At 39.8% G+C, this 23655-nt stretch overlaps 1 protein-coding gene across 1 annotated transcript; it reads left to right on the top strand.

The window, feature by feature from the left end:
• The first annotated feature begins 1673 nt into the window (after window positions 1–1673).
• mtpap (mitochondrial poly(A) polymerase) lies at window positions 1674–11914 on the top strand. The gene is made up of 9 exons (XM_002940332.5): window positions 1674–1902; window positions 2862–3031; window positions 3454–3675; window positions 4513–4737; window positions 6717–6928; window positions 8416–8642; window positions 9029–9121; window positions 9207–9280; window positions 11348–11914. The coding sequence occupies exons 1-9, from the start codon at window positions 1710–1712 to the stop codon at window positions 11666–11668; spliced, it is 1737 nt and encodes a 578-aa protein (XP_002940378.2). The 5' UTR covers window positions 1674–1709; the 3' UTR covers window positions 11669–11914.
• Window positions 11915–23655: the final 11741 nt, after the last annotated feature.

Here is a 23655-nt window from a genome sequence, read left to right as displayed (position 1 = left end):
AGCCCGATACTCAATAGTTAATAGGTAATAGAGACACACAGGAGCCCTGTACTTTACACCTGTTACATTATTACATTCCCTTTTCCATGCCCTAAACATTGCATGTTTTTTTGCAGGCTGAGAGAAGCAGATCCACTCCCTTGCCCAGCTCTGTTGATCTGCACTTAAAAAGACAGCTTCCGCTTGTGTGCAGGCAAACCTACATCATTTTCAAACTGAGACCTATTCTCAGCCCCTCCGGAAAAGAGGGGGTCCTAAAAAGGCAAGGGGGTCCTGTGTATCATCCAGTTGTGCGTATGAGAAGTCTGCGTATGTGTGGCTGGCTTAGATAAACAGGCACGTGCCTCCTTCTTCACCCTGGGATTATAACCACAAGATTATGGTCAGATTTCTGATATCAGATATCCCAAACAAATGCAAAGCAGCTGGCAGCAAATGTTTTATATTCTGCCACCTAGATTACATAAAGCCATGGGCAGAACAGGGCAGAGCTTGAAGTCCCTATGATCCCCAGCATTATTCGGCCCATGACCAGAAAGCTGGAAATCTCCACTGTCCTCATACACTAGCTGAACACGCCTGAACTGTTTGGCTTTTTAACCATACTGTCCAACCAGCAGAGGATATATGCCAAGTCAGGGGGAAGGTAACCTTCCTATCCTGGTTGATGGATGGTTATTTGTCTGAACAGAAACTTTGTGTTGGTCAGTAGGATTGTCCAAGTGGTCAGCCTAAACAAATGGAACAATGGATTATTTCTGGCTGGCTTTTTCCTTGATGCAGTAGGTGAAGTACTGGGGGTACAACTGCAATTTGGAATGCCAACCTATGGGCTCCACAGAGATGACTAAAGAACGCAGTAGAATACTGTTGCCTTATCAGTAAGGATGATGGGACAGATGTCCCCCTACGAATGCCACCTGGCCAGTATTTTATCAGCCTGGCAGGTAAAAATATTATTTCATGCCAATGTTATTAATATGTATAGCTAATATAAGGAAAGATACAAATATAGGAAGGCTATTTATTTTTTTCCAGAGAATGTGGTAACCCTACCTGAGATAACCGTAGCAAAGAGGCGTTCAACTTTAAGTTATCTTTTAGTGGGATACAGATAGTGATATTTTGAGCAAATTTGCAATTTGTTTTCATTTATTTATGTTTTTTAATTTGCTCTATGTTCAGAGGCTCTCCAGTTTGGAATTTCAGCAGCTCTCTGGTTGCTAGGGCCCGAATTACCCTAGTAACCAGGCACTGTTTTAAAAAGGGAGACTGGAAAATGAATAGGGGTGGGCCTAATTAGAAGGATAAGTAATGAAAAGGTTACAAAAATTTGTAGCCTCAACCCCCCCCCCATCTTAAACTGGATAAGGGGCTGAAGAAGAAGACATTCAAAAACGATAGAAATTAAAAAATGAAGACCAATTGAAGTCACCAGATATAGCCCTCCACAACATACTCAAAAGACAATTAACAGTGAACTACTTCATGAAATGTAATGAAGAAACTTCAAAAAAAATCAAAAGCAATAAACATTTAAAGTTCTGTGCCAAAAATACAAAATCTAAATGCATACTTATACAGTATATACACGCACACAAAATGTATGCAGGATATGTCAGGCCATGTTATCAAGCAGATAAAGTATAAGGCGCATAAGGGCAAGTGGAATATCTATTTCATCCCCATTCCTTGCTGCGCTTCTGTCGATGGCCTGGTTTGGCCTGATTCGGCCACCATACTCAGATACTGCACGCATGCGCTCTCCTGCCCTTTCCCCCGCTGTCATGGTGGCCTGCATGAAGCTGCGCTCGGTGGTCAGGGTCACCGGTCGGGCTCTGAGTAACGCGGTTGGGGGACAGCAGCAAGTAGCAGCAGCAGCCGGCGGCGGGTTATGTCTCGGTAAATTCTTTGTGTTTCCGCTGCAGGGGATTAAAGCTCCGCACGGTGGGAAGGGTTGGGTACCTCTTGGCACCTTTTGGATAGAGCTGAAGTTCTGCAAAACGTTGCCTGTCTTTCTAGAGAAGAGTCAAAGCTAGACTTCATAGGTGCAGGGGGCACAGTAATCTCTTTAATCCTTAATACTGCAGCAAAGGGCTGCCCAGACAGTACCCCTAGCTCTTTAAAACCACTGGTTGCTAGGTTAAATTGGACCCTAGCAACCAGATAGCTGCTAGCATTCCAAACTGGAGAGCTGCTAAATAATTAAAAAAACGCAAATTATAAAAAATGAAGACCAGTTACAAATTGCCTCAGAATAACACTCTCTGCATCATACAAGTTAATTTAAAGATGAACTACCCCTTTTATTTAGTATGTGATGGAATGGCCTATTCTTTGCTTTTCAGCTGGTCTTTTTTTAATTTTAGTTTTCAAATTATTTTTCTTCTACCTGTTTCCACTTTTCAAATTGGGACTGATGTGAATGTGTAAAGCACTGCTATATAAATAAAGGTTAATAACAATAAAAATGAAAGAAGGTCGTACAAGTTAAAGGGGGGGGGGTGCAGTGCTGTTAGATGTGATTAACCAGATGTACCTCCTACTTTAGATACAGAATGACCCTTCAGCTAAATAGTGGGGTAAGTTTAAAGAAGCATTATTTGTTTTTACAAGCATAATCCCTGTCCAATGGGAAGCCTCTGTATAAACAACCCCCCCCTTTCCCCAAGTGCAACCCATTTAGTTCAGTTTCAGATTTTGCCCTGTTAAGTGCAAAGAAGAACAAAAAAAACACACATTTCATGCTTAAAATAATAGGCAAAATGTATTCTGCACAAGCCCTGTTCCCCAAACTAATGTTAAAATGAAGTTGGATTTGTTGTTTCCTGTTTATATTTTGCTTTTTACATTCTTTATAGATGAAGACCCTGTGACAAGAAGGACCTTTGCAGAAGTGCAGAAGGAAAGACAAGAGCAGGCAAAACACACAGTTTTAATCAACTGCCCCCCCAATGTAAACGAAAATAAATTTCTAAAATATTTATCCCAACACGGACAGATAACTAGGCACTTCTTCTATGAAGGTTACGTAAGTATAACTGGCACTGACATTGCTTCACACTGCTGGCATATGAATGTATGTATAAAATACTGTTCCATTCAGTGAATGCCTGTTGTGGAATAATAATTTGTATCCTTTTAAGTCAGGGATTGGAGGTTTGGAATAAACAAACACGTGTCAATTTTACTCTGGGATAGTAAACTACAGCAACCAATCAGAACTTTGCTTTCATTAGCCTTACTGCGTTTGATCTATGTTCTGGGCTGTGATTAAATAAGAATGAATACAAAAGCTACAGTTATATACATCTTGCCATACAAACCCGTTCTCGGTTTTTAATATCATAACCTGTAACTATTTCTGTAACTGCTGGTATGCAGAAATAACTATGTTCTTTATTGCAGACAGATGACATGATTTCCAATACTTTTTTTTTTTCCCCTCCCTAGGGTGCGCATGCTGTGGTGGAATTTCTGGACAGAGAAAGCATAGAATCACTCAGAAGTGCGACAAGTCTGCCGACTGTGGAAAATGAATGCATCTTGCCCTTTAAGTCAAGGCTTTTCACCTTAAAGTCAGACAGCGCATTGGGGAATGTGCCAGTACCGTGCCACCGGCAGACGGCTCTTCCCATAAATGAGCTGATCCAGAAGCTCTGCAAGGCTCAGAATGTAAGTTCTTAAAGGAGACATATCGTATAAAAATTAAGAATGTACCAGTAAATTATACTACTAGATATAGATAGATTGTGCTTAAAAAAGTTGTGTTTCGGACTGATTTATTGAGAAATTCCACGAAAACCCCGCTTGTCTCGCCCATTTGTTCCACTTCCTGCTGGCTAAATTCTCTGGATGTGCAGGGGAGCCGGCGGCTCGGATAGGAACCAATCAGCAGCTAGGCTGACCTGATAGAGAACTGAAGCCTGTCTGTGCTTGTGTGAGTGCAGGGCTGTGATTGGCTATCCCACTCCTACTGTGCTTCTGGCAGGGACAGTTATGACACGCCCACCCTTCATTTGAAACAGGAACTGAGAACTGATGGGATCTAGAGGGAGCTCCAATAAAGGGGCCATTTTTACAGACAGGATTGATTTTTAGCCCAAAGTGAAACCAGCACAGTATATTATTCATAATTGGCTACAAAATTAGGGTTTTTTTCCATTTATCCTATATATCTCCTTTAAGCTACTGTAATTTGTAATTTACAAAAAAAAAAAGTAAATATTGTAATTAATTGACCAAATAGATGGTTTCACACAAGGGCACGCCATTGTATTATTCCGTTCATTTACGGTGAAGGGGTGTGAAGCATCGGAAGTTCCCTGTGCTCTAGGCAATGTAGTATATCAGAAGGTAGTTTACCTGACTAATAGGCCAACCAATATCCATGGTACAAAGGTATCAGCTGTGGTTTTCTGCTCAGAATTTACATACAGAAATGTTTAGCTAATCCAGGAACCTGTGTTCTGTACAACCTCATTCACATGGTAATTACTTGTCTCTTTTCAGATAGAAGAGCAAGCTTACGCACTCCTGGAGGAGTACCAGTTAACTGACGAAAACATCAGACTTCGCTTCTTAGTCTCCTCTCTGATTAAAGATATTGCCACTGCCTATTTCCCAGAAGCCACTGTAAATCCATATGGCTCTACTGTAAATTCCTTTGGGAAATTAGGTTGTGACTTGGACTTGTTTTTGGATCTTGATGACATACAGAAGAGGATCGCTGTAAAGGTAGAGGAAGAGCAGGCAACAAACCCTGAATGATTTTGTGTATTAAAAGAAGCTATTTGGAATTTTTTCAGTACTGCACTTTGAAAGGTGTTCCATGCTGAGCAACAGTGCATGGACCTCTTTATCTGTTTTGTGAGATATTTACTATGTAAATTTCTTTTTTTATATGTTCAGGCGTAAAGTACTCATAGCCCCTACATTAGTGTGTTCACCTTGCCCTCTAGAGCTCTTTTTATAGCCTCATATCTGCCCAAAGGGCCTCAAAGTTCTTTGTATGACAATTTCTATGTTGATATGCCCACTATATAGATAAAGCTGCTCTGGGTTATACATTCTTTGTACAAATAAATGCTAATAAAGCAGCTCGGTTAATAGGAAAAAGAAATACCCACTCCAATAAAGTTATGGACTATAGGGCTTATGTGCTGGCCCAGAGCTGCGCAAGGAATCTATTGGAAATATGGTAATGATGGCATTGCTTCCCTACTAAATACTGCATTTTTCAGTTAGCAAGAGCTTTACCCCCGGGGTCCAAGGCTAGCGGTTAGTTGCATTGGGGTGTGCCTAATAAAGTCGCAGCCCCCTGGACAACTGGCCTTTCGTCCATTTACAAATTATATGTATAGAGTAAGTGATTCCTTTTGCGGCTAACTTAGAAGATTCACAAATGCACTTTCAGGACTGCTTATGTATCATTCCTAGAAAGAAAGAGACCTAAGCAGTCCTGAAAGCTTGCATCTTAGAATCTACTAAGCTAGCCAATAAAAGCTACTGGATATAGGAGAGTGCTTCACATTCTTTCTAACATGTAAATAGTACATTTCCATGTGAGTAAAGAGCATATTTTTCACTGTATTCAATTTTATCTGACTTGGATTTTGGGGACTTTTTTTGTCTCTTGGCAGTCACTGCTCCATCTACACAAAGATGTGTGTGTGTGGGCCTTGCCAAATATTTGGGAATCCCCAGAAACCTGATTTTTAGCTTGTACTCAGTCCTAACAAACACACAGTGTGAAAAGGAAGTAAAGGGCTTGGTTTTATGGTCTTGTGTCACTTCCCCTTTCCCCCTCGTAGTAGATCTAACCTGTTGATTTTTTGCTGCAGGGTAGTGATACCATTTTGCACTGGTGCAGATGTGAAAGGAAGCTGGTTAGTAATAGTTTTAGATTGGGGCAGTTTTATGAAAATACCATATTCTGAGTAATGATGAGACATATTCAAAAAGGCATGGAGTGTTTTTCAGCACCATTGTGGTACGTTTCTTTCAGGCTGTGTTCTGTGCCCTGTTTGGATATATCTGTACTTGCTTCACTTTCAGCTACAAGAAGGGATTTGGTGCCCCTCTGTGTCCTTTCCCTTTTCCCCTTGTATGATTTTTTTTCTCCCTTTTTATTCATCTAGTTTTTTCCTTGTGCACCTGTTCCCACCTTGTACCCTCTTCAACCCTTTTTCTACCCTCTGCCTCATGGCACTAACCCCACGCCTTTTGCCCCTTATTCTCCCCACCAGTGCCCCTTGTATATATTTTTCTTTCCATCTTGTAGCCACCATTCTGTCCTCTAAATCTACTATAACTTAGTAATGATGTAGACAGTGGAATTCTGAAACAGTCTGAAACAACTCTTCTTTTTCTGTGTTCTTGTAATGTGTTCTCTAATGGTTGCTGCAGCCTGCAATGCTAACCACAAATTTTATTCAGAGACTGGGTCTTTTTTGTTATTCTGTCTCTGTGGGCACATTCATATTCATCTTGCAGTCTTTCATTAAAACCACTACATGGTTGCTAGGGCAAGAGGGAATCTTAACAACCAGATAACATTTTAAATTTTAACTTGAAGACCTGCAAAATAAGTAAGTGGGGTAAGCATATTATATGTACCGATGGGTATGATTGTTTTCAGTCTCTTCTGCTGCTTTTCCCTCATTGTAAATTGTATAGATTTTTATTTTTAACATTTTGGTACTATTTTATTTCAGACTACGGGTCCATTTGCCACTGAGTATTTGATAAAAAGGGTTCCCTCGGCAAGAGTAGCCACGCAGAGGATACTGTCTGTCATTGGGGAATGTATAGACAATTTTGGCCCGGGGTGTACAGGAGTGCAAAAGATACTGAACGCTCGCTGTCCATTAGTAAGGTTTTCCCATCAGCCAGCAGGCCTCCAATGTGACCTTACGTCAGACAACAGGTAAACAACCCAAAAGGAAGTAAAATACACGGTGTATATATCCAGTGTCTCTAAATAAAAGTTGTGGGCATGTAGACAGGCCTTATTATTGCTCTACCAAGGTGATATAACTTCTAAATAGAGGAAGTGCACCTTCTAGAGGTTATTTCATAGAATCACAGTTTGTTACAATAGAAACACCTCAAAATAGTTAAAAACAATCAACCAGAGAAAAACATGTAAACTGGAGTGCCCATGCTTATTGTGATAAACTAAAGCTGATGAAACACTCTCATGAAAAAATTCCTAAAACTGCCCTACTGCCTCCCATTGACCATCTTACGGTGCTAGTACAGACAGCTGTCAGCATAAATATGCTTTCATGCTCATTTTTGTTCTGAAGGTCAGCTCAATTCAATGGGAGGCAGTGTAGGCAATCTCAGGCCTTTCTCCACAACTGAAATACACCTATAAAGAAATCACCATGTGTGTCACTAGTAGGGATGCACCGAATCCACTATTTTAGAATCCGGCTGAACCCCGAATCCTGTGTCAAAGGTTCGACCGAATGCCGAACAGAATCATAATTTGCAATGCAAAGTAGGATAAGGAAGGGTTAAAGAGAACTGCACATTCTGCGTACGTTGAAGCATTTTCAACTTCCATATTTATTTGACAAAAAGTCACATGATTTTAAGGATTCGGATTTGGTTGAATCCAAATCCTGCTGAAAAAGGCTTAATGTTGGCTAAATCCCGAAGCGAATCCTGGATTTGGTGCATCTCTAGTCATTAGCATTACACAGCTTTCCTTTCCTTTAGGTGCCATATCTGTCCTTGTACAATTTACTAGTTTTTAAGGCTTATTTATTAAGGCAGCAAGGTGCAAAATGCAAAAATAGCTGCAAAGCTTCTGACGTCTGTGTGTAGAGCTGCCCTTCTTAGTACTCTCTCTGTGGTGTATGTGCACAGGGGAGGCTACAATTTTGCATCTCTTATCACTTGCAGTAATCTTTATTAGCTCTTATATGTGCTTGGGAACATTTTGTAGCACAGGAATACACCCACAAGACCAGTTTTGGAAACTTACTTGCAGGCCCTCTAGTGGCAGTTGGTAGAACTGCTTTGAGCTTGTTTGAACATGTCCAGTTTTAAATCTGAACTATTAATTCTTTTAAATCCTTACACATTGTTGCTTAAACTTCCATTATATCATGGTACATATCTCTCTCAGCCCATGGTACCACAATAAAGCCGATTCTATCCTAATTTAGCAAATAAACAGGCTGTGCGTTATTTTATATTAATATTAGTAGTAGCAGGACACACTATCCCTAACAGTTTAATGGGGGTAGGGAGGGGTGTAAAGTTTGGAGCATAAAGTCAGTCATTTTGAAAATACTATTTACACATCTTCCACAGCAGTAACATTTTTTGTGCCTTATAATATCCAACAAATATATATGATCTTTCCTGTTTCTGCACCCTTTCTTGTTTTCCCTGCTGCAGAATTGCACTCAGAAGTTCGGAGCTATTATATATCTATGGATGCTTTGACCACAGACTGCGAGCCCTTGTCTTCACACTGCGTTGCTGGGCACGAGTGCATGGAATAACAAGCGCAATCCCTGGAGCATGGATAACCAATTTCTCCCTTACCATGATGATCCTGTTCTTTCTGCAGAAGAGAAGCCCTCCTGTCATCCCAACTTTGGATCATTTGAAAGGCCTGGCAGGTAAAGACGGTTCATAAGGTCCACCATGGTACCGCTCTGTTAAATGAACTGTGGAGATGGGATGCTACATGATCAATTCTCATGCAGGTGCCCTGAGCCTTCCTACATATATATTTTAAAGGGAAATTTGAAGTCTGTTGCAGATGGGAGCAATCTAAGCTACTTTCTTGCTACTGCCTCTCTCTGAATGTCAAATGGGTCTTGTTTCCAAGGGTCAGTAACTCTGGCAACCAGAAAACAGACCAGATTTGCTTTGTTTAAATCATTTGCTATTACTTATGTTCCTGTTGCAGGACATGATGTTTATAAATATACAGTAGTAACGCAGTGGGACTGGGCCATGGTTATGTAGTACTGAATTAGTAACACTGTAATTCTGTGTCTAGGCAAAGAAGACAAACACATTATTGATGGACACGATTGTTCCTTTGTTAGCAATCTGAACAGGATTAAACCATCTCAAAATTCAGAGGCTCTAGGTAAGTTGTGTATAATCATCCCACACCATTGCAATTCTTTCATGTGCATTGTACTGACTATAGTTTCCATTCACCTGTTCCCTAGATGTGCTGCTGGGGGAATTCTTTGAATTTTATGGAAACTTTGACTTTAGTAAGAACTGCATCGATATCCGAAAGGTAATTCCATTTTTATTTCTACGTGATGTTCAGTAAACAAAAGGAATTCTGGGAATGAATTCCAAACAAACTCTTAGGGGCTGATTTACTAACCCACGAATCCGACCCGAATTGGAAAAGTTCCGACTTGAAAACGAACATTTTGCGACTTTTTCGTATGTTTTGCGATTTTTTCGGATTCTGTACGAACTTTTCGTTACCAATACGATTTTTGCGTAAAAACGCGAGTTTTTCGTATCCATTACGAAAGTTGCGTAAAAAGTTGCGCATTTTTCGTAGCGTTAAAACTTACGCGAAAAGTTGCGCATTTTTCGTAGCGTTAAAACTTAACGCTACGAAAAATGCGCAACTTTTCGCGTAAGTTTTAACGCTACGCAAAATGCGCAACTTTTTACGCAACTTTCGTAATGGATAGGAAAACTCGCGTTTTTACGCAAAAATCGTATTGGATCCGAAAAATTCGTAAAGAATCCGAAAAAATCGCAAAACATACGAAAAAATCGCAAAGTACCGATCATTACGAAAAAAACGCAATCGGACTCCATTCGACCCGTTCGTGGGTAAGTAAATCAACCCCTTAGATTTAGAATTCATTCCCAGAATTCCTTTTGTTTACTTTTATCTGTATGAGGCAGTCTCCTCAACCCCAATGATTTGTTATGTGATGTTCAGTGATTGGCTTAGCTGGTATTCCATTAATGTGCTATTGCATAAAGTGAAGATATACTGTATTTCACAGGTTTATATTTTCAAGGTATTTTTTCTTAAATAGCCAGGAGAATCTAAAGGTGTGGGATATGTGTGCCCAAACTGCCTTTTTCTATGTATTTCCAGATATACATTTGAAAGGGAAGAACTGTATTACTTACCTTGCATAGGCATGTTCCATAGACAAGGCTATGGAAAATCTTTATTTTTTAATATATTTTGCAGTTTTAGTGTAATGATATTGCCTCTGACGAAGCAAGCAGTCTGGTATCTGGCAGGGAAGCTCTATATGCCATACTGTCTGTTAAAAGCATTGCTAAAAGTCTAAAATAATTGCCCCTGTATGTCTTGTATTAAAGGGGAAGTTCACCTTCAAGTTAAATTTTAATATGTGGCTGATTATTTGCTTTCCTCTTCTAGCTCTTTCCAAATTTTAAATGGGGGTCACTGACTCCAGCAGACAAAAAAACCCCATTGCTCTGAGAGGATACCATTTTATTTATTTATTCATTTTATTTATTGCTTATCTTTCTGTTAAGTCCCTCTCCTCTTTGTATTCCAGTCTCTTATTCAAACCATTTTCTGGTTGCTAGGGTAATTTAGACCCTAGCAACTGGATAGCTGCTGAAATTCTAAACTGCAGAGCTGCTTAATAAAAAGCTTAATAATTAAGAAACCACAAATAAAAAAAATAGATTAATTGTAAGTTGAATTACACCCTACATCATACTAAAAGTTAATTAAAAGGTAAAGAACCCATGTAAGTGCAGATGCTTTGCTCATACAGCAGCATTATACAGTGACGCTCATTGCCCCTCACACCCCTACTCACTACAAAAGCTACCATCGCTCCTTCTAAAGCAGCAGCTCATTGAGGGGCAAGGGGCCATTCAAAGGTAAAGGTGCTAAGTACATATGCTTCCAAACCGTGTAAGATCCCACAGACACCCTTGGGGAGATGTCAGCATCAATGTGCCCATGTTTTTATCGCCTGATTTAATTTTCTAACCTGCATGTTAAATATCTGACTGATTCATGGCCATATAAAGGTTAAGTAAGTAGGCCATTCATAGGCCCCACAGGTGAACCAGTATGTTATCAACTTGGTCTGGGGGCTGAGTTTACCTATAGGATGACTTTGTTTTCCCTTTAATATAAGCTGTATTAGTTTTGTGTTGACTACAGGTGGGCACGTAACTGTATTTTTTAATAGCTAAATGTAGTGGGCTCTACTAGCTTTTAAAAACACTCCGCCCAAGTGCTCTGCTGTTTATGCCAAGGTTCAATAAGGCGACGTGGTGCTGGCCTTCCCTTTATATGTGAGTATGAACTCATGGGCATATCTTTTACTTCATACAGGGCAAGGAGCAGAACAAGCCAGAAGTATGCCCGTTATACATCCGCAATCCATTCGAACAGACCCTTAATGTTAGTAAAAATGTGAACCAATCCCAGCTGGACAGGTTTGTGGCTTTAGCTCGGGAAAGTGCCTGGATCATGCAAGAACAAATCAGCCAGTCAGTGCATAAAGAAAACACAGCCTGGGGCCTTGGTACCTTGCTGCTTCCCTCCGTGTTCCAAGGGATTGGGAAGATTAAGAAGAAAAGGAAGAGAGGCCCTGCCAGCGATAGAATCAAAAGTCTCTTGGATTCTTTGAAGACGAATGGTAAAGCCAGGTAGCCCACTCCTAAGGATTGTATGATTGCCAACAATATGCCAGGCCATTACCGCTCAAGTGAGAAAGAACATCTGGTATGTTCTGGAATCCAAGCAACAGCCTAATGGATCATGTTTCTTCCTGAAATGATTGCCATGCTCACATGAACTATTTGAGCAGAGCATAGGACAAACTCATTATACTTTCTTTATATGACATTTTTATATTTGGATTCACACTAATCCAATAAAGTTATTGGGGGGATATAAGCTTGTCATTATTTATCTGTTATTATTTTTATATAAGATGAGTAATGCCATGGCCTGCATGCTCTAAAGCAGTGATCCCCAACCAGTGGCTCTTTAGCAACATGTTGCTCCCCAACCCCTTGGATGTTGCTCCCAGTGGCCTCAAAGCAGGGACTTATTTTTGAGTTTCTGGTAAGGAGGCAAGTTTTGGTTGCATAAAAACCAAGTGTAATGCCAAACAGAGCCTTCTGTAGGCTGCCACTCCACATAGGGGCAATTAAGTAGCCAATTATATCTCTTATTTGCCTCCCCAGGGACCTTTTTCCATGCTTGTGTTGCTCCCCAACACTTTTTCCATTTAAATGTAACTCATGGGTATAAAAGTTTGGGGATCCCTGCTCTAAAGGTAGGGGCGGTGTTATAACTGTATAAATGGCAATTAAAAAAATCATAAGGGTTTAAAAATTCCCCCTACAACACAGTAGGAGCAAGGCAGTAACAGAAAAGCCCATGATCAGGCCTTTGGTCAGTTTATTCCAGGAACAACCTGACACATTTTGTGCTGAGAGCATTTCATTATAGATTTATATTGTGATTAAGACCTAAAAAGCTGTCCCTGTAACTGACTTACTCTTATTCCTCCCTAATATTCCTCACTACTGCCTGTCTGTAAGTTCCTCCTCAAATGAATTACTGAGTGCCATCTCCATTATTAAGTTGATCACTCCTCTAGCCAAGGGGGGCATTTGATCCCAACTTGCACAGGTTTACCTGCCTTTTACATGGAATATTCCCTATATCTGTTACTGTTATGGAATATTCCCTATATCTGTTACTGTTATGGAATGTTCTCTATATCTGTTACTGTTATGGAATGTTCCCTTTATCTGTTACTGTTTAGGCCAACAACAAGCATATTGGGAAAGCAGAGATCAAACAGGAAAGCAACCATATACAAAGGACATTGATCATAGGAGACAGGCAGTATTACGGGTATGGGATCCGTTATCTGAAAACCCATTATCCATAAAGTTACAAATTATAAAACAACTCTCTTAGACTCCGTTTTTAAAATGGTACAGAGGTACCAGGTATGGGACCTGTTATCCAGAATGCTTGGCACCTGGGGTCTTTCTGTAATTTGCATCTCCATACCTTAAGTACTAAAAATTCATTGTACTTGATTCATACTAAGATATAATTAATCTTCAGTTGATGCTAAACAACCTTATTAGGTTTATTTAATGTTTAAATTATTTTCTAATAGTTGTTAGGTATGGTGGTCTAAATTACTGAAAGACACCTTATCCAGAAAACCCCAGGTCCCGAGCATTCTGCATAAAATGTCCCATACCTGTACTAGGATAATAATATATAATGGACAAGTGATAGAAATTGGAATATCTATGCCCATATTGAGCTAATGTAGCTTTTTTGCTTTTAGTGGAATGTTGGATTTTGGCTTCCTTTTTGCCATGTTCTTGCTAAATATCTCCTTTACTCCCGCCACAATAAATGCCCGCGCTCCTGCCCACACAATCCCCAGATACTGAGCGTGCTGCTTCTAATGATCTGCATTCACATCCCTTTCAGGCTGACAGATGGGATGCAGTTTAGATGTGAGTATTTATAAAGGCTCTTTGAGTAAGAGACACTGAATAACAAACTCGGCAGAGAGATTGCGTCTGTGACCAATTCATAGGAAGAAGTGGTAGGGCTCTTATGTGACAACATTTTATTTAGTACTGTAGGATTTTTTTCAAGGTAATAATTGAAGTTTTAGGTTTGGCTCATATAAACACCATCTGGAGTATTCAGACAGGAAACACACATTAAGGGGAACATGTGGATGCACAGGGGTGGCTTGCATTTGGCTCACCTGTTCCTCAATAAACAAACACCAGCACCTCTTTCTTTTGGCCAGTCTTATAGGTGTCATCGTGTGAGAGATCACATTGGCTTTATTGGTGTGCTTATCCCCTGGCACCGGACACATGGGTGTACCTGAAACATTCAGGGGACACAAAGCACAAGTGCACAGGCATTCTTTGCAAGTTCTACAGAAAACAAAAATATTCTACCATATCATATGGTTATTTGGCTTCTGATTGAATTAAATGTGACAGGGACCCTATAAAGCTCCACGAGGGCAGGGACTGATGTCAATGGTGTATGTTCTCTGTAAAGTGCATATCAGTCACTACTGTAGTGCAGCAATGCATTCTTATTTCAAGCACTTAGTACCTTGTAAGCACCATATTAACACCGTCCATTTTATTATTATTATATGACGGTGAGGGGGTGGGTTGCAGGTAACAGATATTCAATAATAAAAAGCAATTACAACTAATTATTATTTTTAATTATGTTTTAACTTTCCCATTGCAGACTCTGCAGTGCTCGTTATCATGGCGCAGCACAAAGATGCTAAACCTTTAGGGGCATAAGACTTGCAAGTGCTGACAGCAAGCAACAAAGCCGGCTGGGCCCATTTCCTATTTTTGATTAACAAACCCGTGACCTGGACCGGCAACCCACATTTTTACTCGCTTTGTCCCACTACCCAACCCACAACTGCCTTATCAGCAATGTGATCTGCAATCTGCTGACCACCATTTAACAGGAAGTGCTATTGCTGCAAACTTAAAGTGGTTAGAAAAAAAGATGAAAACAATGTTTAAAGAAATAATATATAAAAAATATAAGAAGTATAATATAAGAAACATGGATAACACCTGCAACTTGATCTGCTGACCCACATCTGAAAATCCTAACTGCAACCCACAGGGTACCCAAACCACTACTGGACTCTAGCCGATGCCTTACACACAGCCAGCCTTATTGCAATAGGCACATTTATATTCTAGATACAGGGCTATATACAGAGGAACCAGAACCTGATTTATTTGCTGTATTGTGCCACTTGTGTGCCAATATAACTGTGCGTGGCCCATCTCTATTAGAATACATTAGCCTGTATGCAGGCCAAGTGGGTTTAGTTTTCCTTTAAAACAGTTATGCAGCACATTGGATGCAAACTAGTTAGTACAAACTAACTGGAACCCACTATTTTTAAAAGGCCCTATTGCAACATGATGTTTAACATTTAAACAGAAAATGTGCATGGGCATGTTTGAGGAAAAAAAGGGACACATTTTTGGTGTAAAATGTATGAAAAAAGGCATAGAATCCTAGAAAATCATCTATTGTGAAAGATTTGGGCAATTAAACAGAAAAGGAGAAAAAAAGAGTAATAATGTGGCATCTCTCTTATGAACAGCAGAGGGCGCTAGATTTATACATTTGGTTACCAGCAACTGCATATTGCTTGGGGATCTGTGTACATTAAATGTACAGTAAGTAGGAATAATGTATTTTAATGGTAACAAATATTCCATTGTTTTCCTATTAGCCAATAAATGAATCTATTCCCTTTATTGTGCAGCCTTTATGCGTTTGCTTAGAACAGATTTACTGGTATTGTTGCAGGCAGCTTTCAGTATAAATGCTGTGTAATTGTTTTTCTGAACCTGCTGAGCTTCTCAGATATTCCCCTTCCTATGGAATATTTATGTAAGCGTAACAAGATATCATAAATTCATAAATGTCATGAAAGGACACAGACTTTCTTTTCTGCAGTGCTGCGTAACATGACACTTTATAGCTATAAACATCCACTGCTTCATTTATTAAGAGCAGGCAAAGGCAAAAATGACAAGTGGTCAGCGAGGCTGGATTAGGGTGTGGTTGGGGCATGTAAGGTAGGCAGAATGTACCATTATCTAAATTGCACCGGGGCACAGGAATAAACATGGAACATACACAGGATGAAGGAATGCATTCCATAACCTTCTGCTAATTTCACCCCCACCCCACCCCACCCCAAAGCAGCTCTGTGTAGGTCCCTATTCAGCTCTATGTAAAGATGACTGCCTGCATTGACAAAAGGGCAACATTTTATAAAATGTAATGAATAATCTGTTCCCGTGCCCCTGCATGCTGACTGGTACAGTCACATGATGGTACAGTAGGCAGCTGCCATTGGTGCAGCTATGTGCACAATTAGAAGGAAAAAAAAAAATACAATGTACTTTTTCCATTTCCGCCCACTCCTTTCTTGCTCTGAGTTCAAAAAATGGGTAAGCAAAAGTGGGGGGTGTTTGGATAATAGCGGTGTGGACATCACGGCTGCTGCTGTAGTCGGTATGCGGGGAGGAGTTGGGACAAGAGGTACTTTCTTTGGGTGCAAGCAGGGCTGGACAGGAATATAAAATAGGCCCTGCCATTACAAGTACACAGAGGCCCAAACAGCCCCCCCAGCCCAATAAATAGTGACTGTCTATGGCATCTTACAGCCCCCTGTGGCATTTGCCTGAAGCCACAGATTGCCAGTCTGGGCCTGGGTACAAGTACCTCTTTGTCTTCCACTCTTCATGTGTCCAACGTGTAGTAGTATAACTACCGCTAGTAGCCACTAAATTCCACATCCACCCGAGCCCTTGGGCCCATACTCTTACCTTTACCTGAACCCACCGGTTATGGAGGGGGATATGCCACTCACATCACCAACAGGGATGGTTCACCTTAAGATTGAAGCAAAGGTAATGCACCAAAATCTCAACCTGCCATCCGCCCAAACCTGCACCAGCAACCTCACCTGCCCAATCTGTGGGACTTACTCTAGTATCAGATATACAGTAACTGCACTCCACTAAAATGGAGCAGGGGGTGTAATTACAGCCAGTCAAGAGTCCTATGGCTTTGCATTGAGAAGCCATCATGAAGCCCACTGAGCACAGCTGTTTGCATGGGGAGGAGACTGGTGGGAATTTTGGGGAATTTTGAGTGGAAGCTTGCACCTCTAAGAAAGGGTTCCAGGTTAGAGTGGAGTTACCATAGGGGGCGCTCTTTTGCTTGTAGCTGGATTCAGTTGATGGCTGGTCTGTGGTATTAGGGGCAATAGAATACATTGCATTTTGTCACTGTTACTCTTCCCAGAGAAAATGAACGGGGTCTTTTTTAGCCTATAAACCGGGGGTTCGGGCTTCTTGTGATGATTTCTACTGATGTTACAGGCACTGTTAGCTACTGGGACAAATATATTAGCAACAAATCTGTATGCTATACATGTAGTATTTTAGTGATAAAACTCGAATGTCTGATATTTATTAGGGGAAAAACCCCTAAAACTCGAATATAAAACTTCGCCATCTAAAAGCTTGCAAGTTTATATAGAAGTTAATGGGCGTGTCCTAGGCAAAGTCAAGGCATATTTTTAATTCGAGATTTTCAAGTTTTTCGAGTATTCAAGTTTTCTATTCAAACCAGTTTTCCATATTAAGAAATACGTTAGTATTCCCATTTTTTATAATGAGAGTTTTGAATTAGAAAAACACTTTTAAACTCGAAAATTTATAAATAAGCCCATTAGTGTTCTAGATACCCTTCAAATATATATATATATATATTGTATATGTAACTCAGTACATCAAGCAAGTAATATTTCTGACAATCATCGATCTGATGAGTTTCTTGCTGACTAAGCTATTTGCTTCTTTATGAATGATAACACAAGCGGAATCAGATCTGCCCAAGGGACAGACGTGCATACACAATGTTACCAGGTTATTTAAGACAAAGAACATTAACTATTGGGAATACATTCTGATACTCCGTCTAACTCCCCAGAACCAGACTGCAGCAGATGGGAGGGTCTGGTCCCGCTGGTCTTTGAGCCACGCAGAACTGTGGCATTGGGCAGATCAAAGCTAGAACAACACAGACACATTAGGGGTGAGAGGTTTGTTTTTCCAGCAAACACATTAATTCATAGATCTGATGTTATTTCAGGAGGGGACAGCTGAGCATGACTAAAGTGTGTTCAGATCAGTCCAATAAGAAGGGGTATATTATGTATAAACAATACAGCACTGCAGTTCCTTTATGCTGGGAAAAGAGACTTTCAGATGTGAGGTTTCTGCAGCACTGAGTTTATTTTCTTTGTGATTGGCTGATACCTTTCTCCCATTCACCCTGTTTTCCCCTCACCTTTTGGCTTTTCCCCTCTTTATTCTTCTTTTAGCCTCTCCCCTCGGCTTAGTTTTCTAGCTTAAGGCTAGAGTTAGACTCAATGTGAACCCCCTCAATGAGAACCAAGCACATGAATGGGGTCAGGACATTCACTTGTGAACTCAGCTGACTGCAGAACCTTTATTTCCCGTGAGATACAGGCAACTCCGTCTGCTTTAGTAACCACTGCCCAGCCAAGCAGAATGTGCACAGCCCTGTTACAAACAGAGACCCTTCATATTAGAGGCTGTAGGGTACATATGCCTGGCCTTTAATGGCAATCTCCTGGACCCACAAGGGCACTTGTTGCTCAAAAAATATCATAGTCCTAAATCTTAGTACTTGCTAGAAATCATATGCCTTTGAAATGGTAAGAAATCCTTTGAAAAGTTTCCATAAAAGTACTTCCTGATGCTTTTACACAACCTAACTGATCCCCCATGTCCCTCTATGAGGGGGCTGCCATATTTGTGCAGCAGGAGTCCGTTAGCACGGACAGGTTGAATAGGGACAGTCAGGTTGGCAAAACAGTCAAGTTTATGAATTTCAAATAACAATTACTTACAAAAGTAGACCTACAAAAAAAAGATCAGCTTGACCTATAGATAACTTTGAATGTACATTAATATTTTGAACAGTAGTTTTTTTAGTGTCAGCATCACTGTAAAGGACATGTAAACCCTACATTTTCTTACCATGTATATACCCACCCCACATCCTTTGTACTGTATATATCCCCTCTGTTCACCTGCACCATTACATTTTGCTAAAGCAAATAGCAGCTTTCACCCAGTTGTCAATCTGTTCATGCAATGAAGAATGCAGGCTTACACAGGCAGAACTTACTTTGATAAAAAGCCCTGCTTAGACTGAGCACTATAATTGTTTAACTGTGCTCAGCAGAGGAGGTTATATTTTTCCAGCAGAGTGCCATCTCTTCATTGGCTGCTAAAGTACTAAGAACTACTGAGAACTGAGCATGCTCAGTAGCCAACAGCCAAAGTCAGTTCCTAAGGGAGGGGACTGAGTGGGTTACAGGAGGAAAAGGAATCCTAAATGATTAAGGGGAAGCTGCAGCCTTACTAATAACCTGTAAACAAGAGGAGGCAGGTATTTAAAGATCTAAAAGAGGCTATTAGTGCAGCTTTGCCCCTCGCTATAGCTGGCTACAACAGATCCAACCATTCTGTGAGACCCTGAAATAGAAAACACACACCTTCAGAAATTACCTGCTGCCCCATGGAGCTTGACTTCCATTTATTGTATATGAAAGTACAGAGAGGATTCTCCACTAGTAAAATCTACACATCTGCCTGGCCCCAAGATGGACTGGAGCTGCAGGGAAGGTAAGAAGGTTTTTTGGGCAGTTTGGACCTACAACATGTGGGTCCAGCCTGAAGCAAAGGGAAGGAAGGTATCACACCCACCAAAGCAAGCATGGAAGATGCTCGTCATCTTTAGTTCTATAAAAAAGAAATGAAGTTCAGTCTGACTATGAATTTTGATACATCTTGAGGCAGCGTAATGGAAATAGTCTCATTGACCATATGCATTCACTCATTCTGTTTTTTTACTAGGATCTGCTTAATCCTCTGAAAGGCTTTTTAGTCAGGATCACATCTGGAAACATCTGGCATCCTGCAGCAATGCAGTGCATGGGTGTCTGATTATCATTCCTTGTGCGCTGCTTGATCCAAGGCTTCATCATCATAATCTTCCTCCTCTGTGTTTTTCTGAATAACTATCTGCTGTGAATCAGTTTATGTTTTGAGGCCTTTCCATTGCTAATAAGGGCAAAGTTTAATTAAAGGGTTCCAAGTAGGGGTGACTGTCCTCAATTGAGCACATTCAGGCATCAACAGATCAGCAGCTCCAGCTGTATATAGGGAGTTCATTCATGCCCTCCTCACCTCTTGTGCGTAAGAGTTGCCACCTGTTTGGTTTTGACCCGAACAGTTTGGTTATTCTTAGGCCTGTTTGAATCTCAACTGTCTGTTTGGTTTTAGCCTTGTGAAACCCAAACTATAATTTGGCCAGTAAACGAAATAGGGGAATTGTTTTCCCAAACTACCATTGCTACTGTATATTTCAAAGCTTCGGAATAACTGGTTCATTGGAACTTACTACAAGCTGCAAGCATGTACAGATACATGTACCTTGTGAACAGTTACTCTCAATAAAACAATTAAGCATTCAAATATACAGTTCTGTTTTATAGTCATAAAATGTAGATCAGAAAAGGTCTAGATCTGCTATTGCCTGATATTCGGGTTTTAAAAAACATAAGTTTTGCCAGACACAATTGAAATGACAGGGTCTAAAATTATGTTGTTTAAAATTAAATTGGCCAGATATTTACTGGGTGGGTTTAATAATCCCATGGGTTAAGGGCTGCATCACCTCTTTGATGTGGTCCTCTCCCAAAGGCCTGCATTAGCATGGTTATAATATAACTCACTTAACGACCAGATCAGCCTAATATAGCCCAGCACAAAAGTGGCCATATTGGGCAAAAATCCTCTTGTTATACCTCACTATACCTCAGATGTGTAGAGCTTGCTATAGATAATATATTATATTATATATATACAGGTATAGGACCTGTTATCCCGAATGCTCGGGACCAAGGGTATTCCGGATACGGGGTCTTTCCGTTAATTTGGATCTCCATAACTTAAGTCTACTAAAAATCAATAAAACATTAATTAAACCCAATAGGACTGTTTTGCATCCAATAAGAATTAATTATACCTTAGTTGGGATCAATTACAAGGTACTGTTTTATTATTACAGAGGTAATCATTTAACCATTAAATAAACCCAATAGGGCTGTTCTGCCCCCAATAAGGGGTAATTATATCTTAGTTGGGATCAAGTACAGGTACTGTTTTATTATTACAGAGAAAAGGGAATCATTTAACCATTAAATAAACCCAATAGGGCTGTTCTTCCCCCAATAAGGGGTAATTATATCTTAGTTGGGATCAAGTACAGGCACTGTTTTATTATTACAGAGAAAAGGGAATCATTTAACCATTAAATAAACCCAATAGGGCGGTTCTGCCCCCAATAAGGGCTTTTAATTGTTCTAGTGCTTTTTTGCTACTTGGTAATGTGGTCTGTATACTAATAAAGTTTGCCATATTTTTTGGCCTTAGGTTTGGCTTTTATTTATGGTAAGTGTCTGTTTAGAGTTTAATTATTAATGGTCCATGCCTTATACTTGGTGGGATAGTAGCTCCATGTGGTTATAGATGCTTATCTTCAGATTAGTGTCAATGGATTCTTAATTTTGTGTCCATCTAAACCTTTTGCACTTGCGATTGTGGTCATAAATATGTTTTCTTTGTGTTCATAATATACATTCCTTGAGAATTTCCTCTGCAGAAAGGAAAACTTAAAAAGGATTCTGTCATGATTTTTATGATACAGTATAATTTTTATTACTATATTACACTGTTACATTGCAAATTGATTCTAGCATTTAAAATATTAAAGCAATTGTATTTTGTAGCTGTAATATTGGTGTGTAGGCGCCATCTCAGTGCATTGTGCCTGAGTCTGAGCTTTCAGAAGGAGCCAGCGCTACACATTAGAACTGCTTTCAGCTAACCTATTGTTTCTTCTACTCCCATTTAACTGGAGGAGTCCCAAGCCGGACTTGGATTTCTTACTATTGAGTGCTATTCTGATACCTACTGGGAGCTCAGAAACATGCCACATTTCAAAATCTGTTTTTGAAAAATGGATTTCAATAGGATTCTGTTGGAGAAGTACTATTAACTGTTGCTTTTGTAAATAAAATATGCTTTTCCATGACAGTATTCCTTTAAAGAGAATATATTTGCTTGCATATGTAATTGGCATTGGCTTTTTTAACCCTTTCACTGCCAGCCGTTTTGGACAAAGCGGAACTTCTACTGCCAGACAGTTTTTGAACATTTTGCACTGTTTCACTTTAGGGGCCTTTCCTCGGGGGGACTTTTAGTTTACCCAGGAAAACAATATATCGTTTTTTTCAGGACAACCTAAGCTTTTAAAATATGGTGGAATTTTTGTGTAATTCCAATTTTGTAACAAGATATAGGCTTCTAGATGTCTAAAAAATGAAAAAAAAAATAATATTTTCCATAATATAAACACATATACCAGAAACAAAAAATATTTTATGCATGAAAATACACCTGATTTGGAATGTCCCATGTCTCCTGAACGTGCCAATACCAAATATATATAGTTCTATGGAGATTTCTCACTTGTATAGGTCAAAACCCTCCAGCAGTACCCTACCAAATTTCCAAAGCACTGCTCCAGAAAGCTGCATACTTTAGATTTTAAGGCCAAAAATTCCGCTAACAGAAAGTTTATCCCAGAACATTTTTAGAAAGAACAGATTCTGGGGAATCCAGAATAGGTAGAACTGTCTGTCTGCTCCAAACTACCAAGTCGCAATGCTTTCCTAAAGTTATTCGTTTTTATCAAAATTTGTAAAAAATTTTAAAAATCGCTTCAAAGCTTCCAGTCAATAGTATCTTAACTCCTAAAGGTCATAAAGTAACCAAATAAAACACCCTAAATATGAACGCCAGGGGTTCACTGAACAGTTTGATGCCCAATATGTATAGGTTTAGCTAAGTATGTGGCATGTAGGGGCCCCAATGGGAACATACCCCCATATGTACTGTCATTTCTGCGTCTGCAAAATCAACATTTACATCATTATACGTGGGATAACGTTAGTAAAAAGTAAATTCACCCCAGAAAGCCATATATTTTTGGAAAGTACACATTCCCCCGAATCTAAAATGGGTACCCATGTCTTTCTACTCCAAAGTACCAAGCCGCAAAGCTTTCCTAAAGTTGGCAATTTTGATAACATTTCCAAAAATCCACTCAAAGCTTCCAGTTTCCAGCATCTTATCTCCCACATAGCATTAGGTACCAAGATAAAACACCCTGAATATGAACACCAGGGAGCCACTGAACAGTTTGATGCCCAATATGTATAGGTTTACCTAAGTATGTGGCATGTAGGGGCCCCAATGTGAACATACCCCCATATGATCTATCATTTCAGCTTCTGCAAAATCAACAATGCTAGTAAAAAGTACATTCACCCCAGAAAGTCATATATTTTTGGAAAGTACACATTCCCCCGAATCTAAAATGGGTACCCATGTCTTTCTACTCCAAAGTGCCAAGCCATAAAGCTTTCCTAAGTTTGACGATTTTTATGGCATTTCCAAAAATCACCTCAATGCTTCCACTATGCAGCAACTTATTTTCTACAGATCATTAGGTACCAAGACAAACCTCCCTAAATATGAACCCCAGAGGTCTACTGAACAGTTTGATGCCCACTGTACATAGGTTTATCAAAGCACATGGCACTTAGAGACCCCCAAATATACCTTGTGCACACTAATTTCATGGCTTATCTTTACCCAATTCATAAACACACTGCAGTTTTATGAGGGGTAGAAGCTGCAGAAATGTAGGGTGACCCCTAAAAACCATATATTTTTGGAAAGTACACATTCTGACAAATCCAACAAGGGTAAAGAGTCCTTTCTACACCAAAGTACCAATCTGCAAAGCTTTCCTAAAGTTAGTTGTTTTTATGACATTTCAGAAAATCGCATAAAAATGTTGCAATTTGCCGCATTTATCTCACACAATTTCTTGCGTACAAA

The sequence above is a fragment of the Xenopus tropicalis genome, chromosome 6 (assembly GCF_000004195.4).
Source record: "Xenopus tropicalis strain Nigerian chromosome 6, UCB_Xtro_10.0, whole genome shotgun sequence".
Lineage (NCBI taxonomy): Eukaryota > Metazoa > Chordata > Amphibia > Anura > Pipidae > Xenopus > Xenopus tropicalis.
The sequence above is the reverse complement of the archived record's forward strand: the minus strand, read 5'-3'. Positions and strand labels throughout refer to the sequence as shown.

Coding starts and splice junctions, on each gene's coding strand:
- mtpap (XM_002940332.5), top strand. CDS start 1,710: ATGGCCTGGTTTGGCCTGATTCGGCCACCATACTCAGATACTGCACGC. Junction 4,738..6,716: donor AGAAGAGGATCGCTGTAAAG/GTAGAGGAAGAG, acceptor ATTTTATTTCAG/ACTACGGGTCCATTTGCCAC. Junction 9,122..9,206: donor TCAAAATTCAGAGGCTCTAG/GTAAGTTGTGTA, acceptor CCTGTTCCCTAG/ATGTGCTGCTGGGGGAATTC.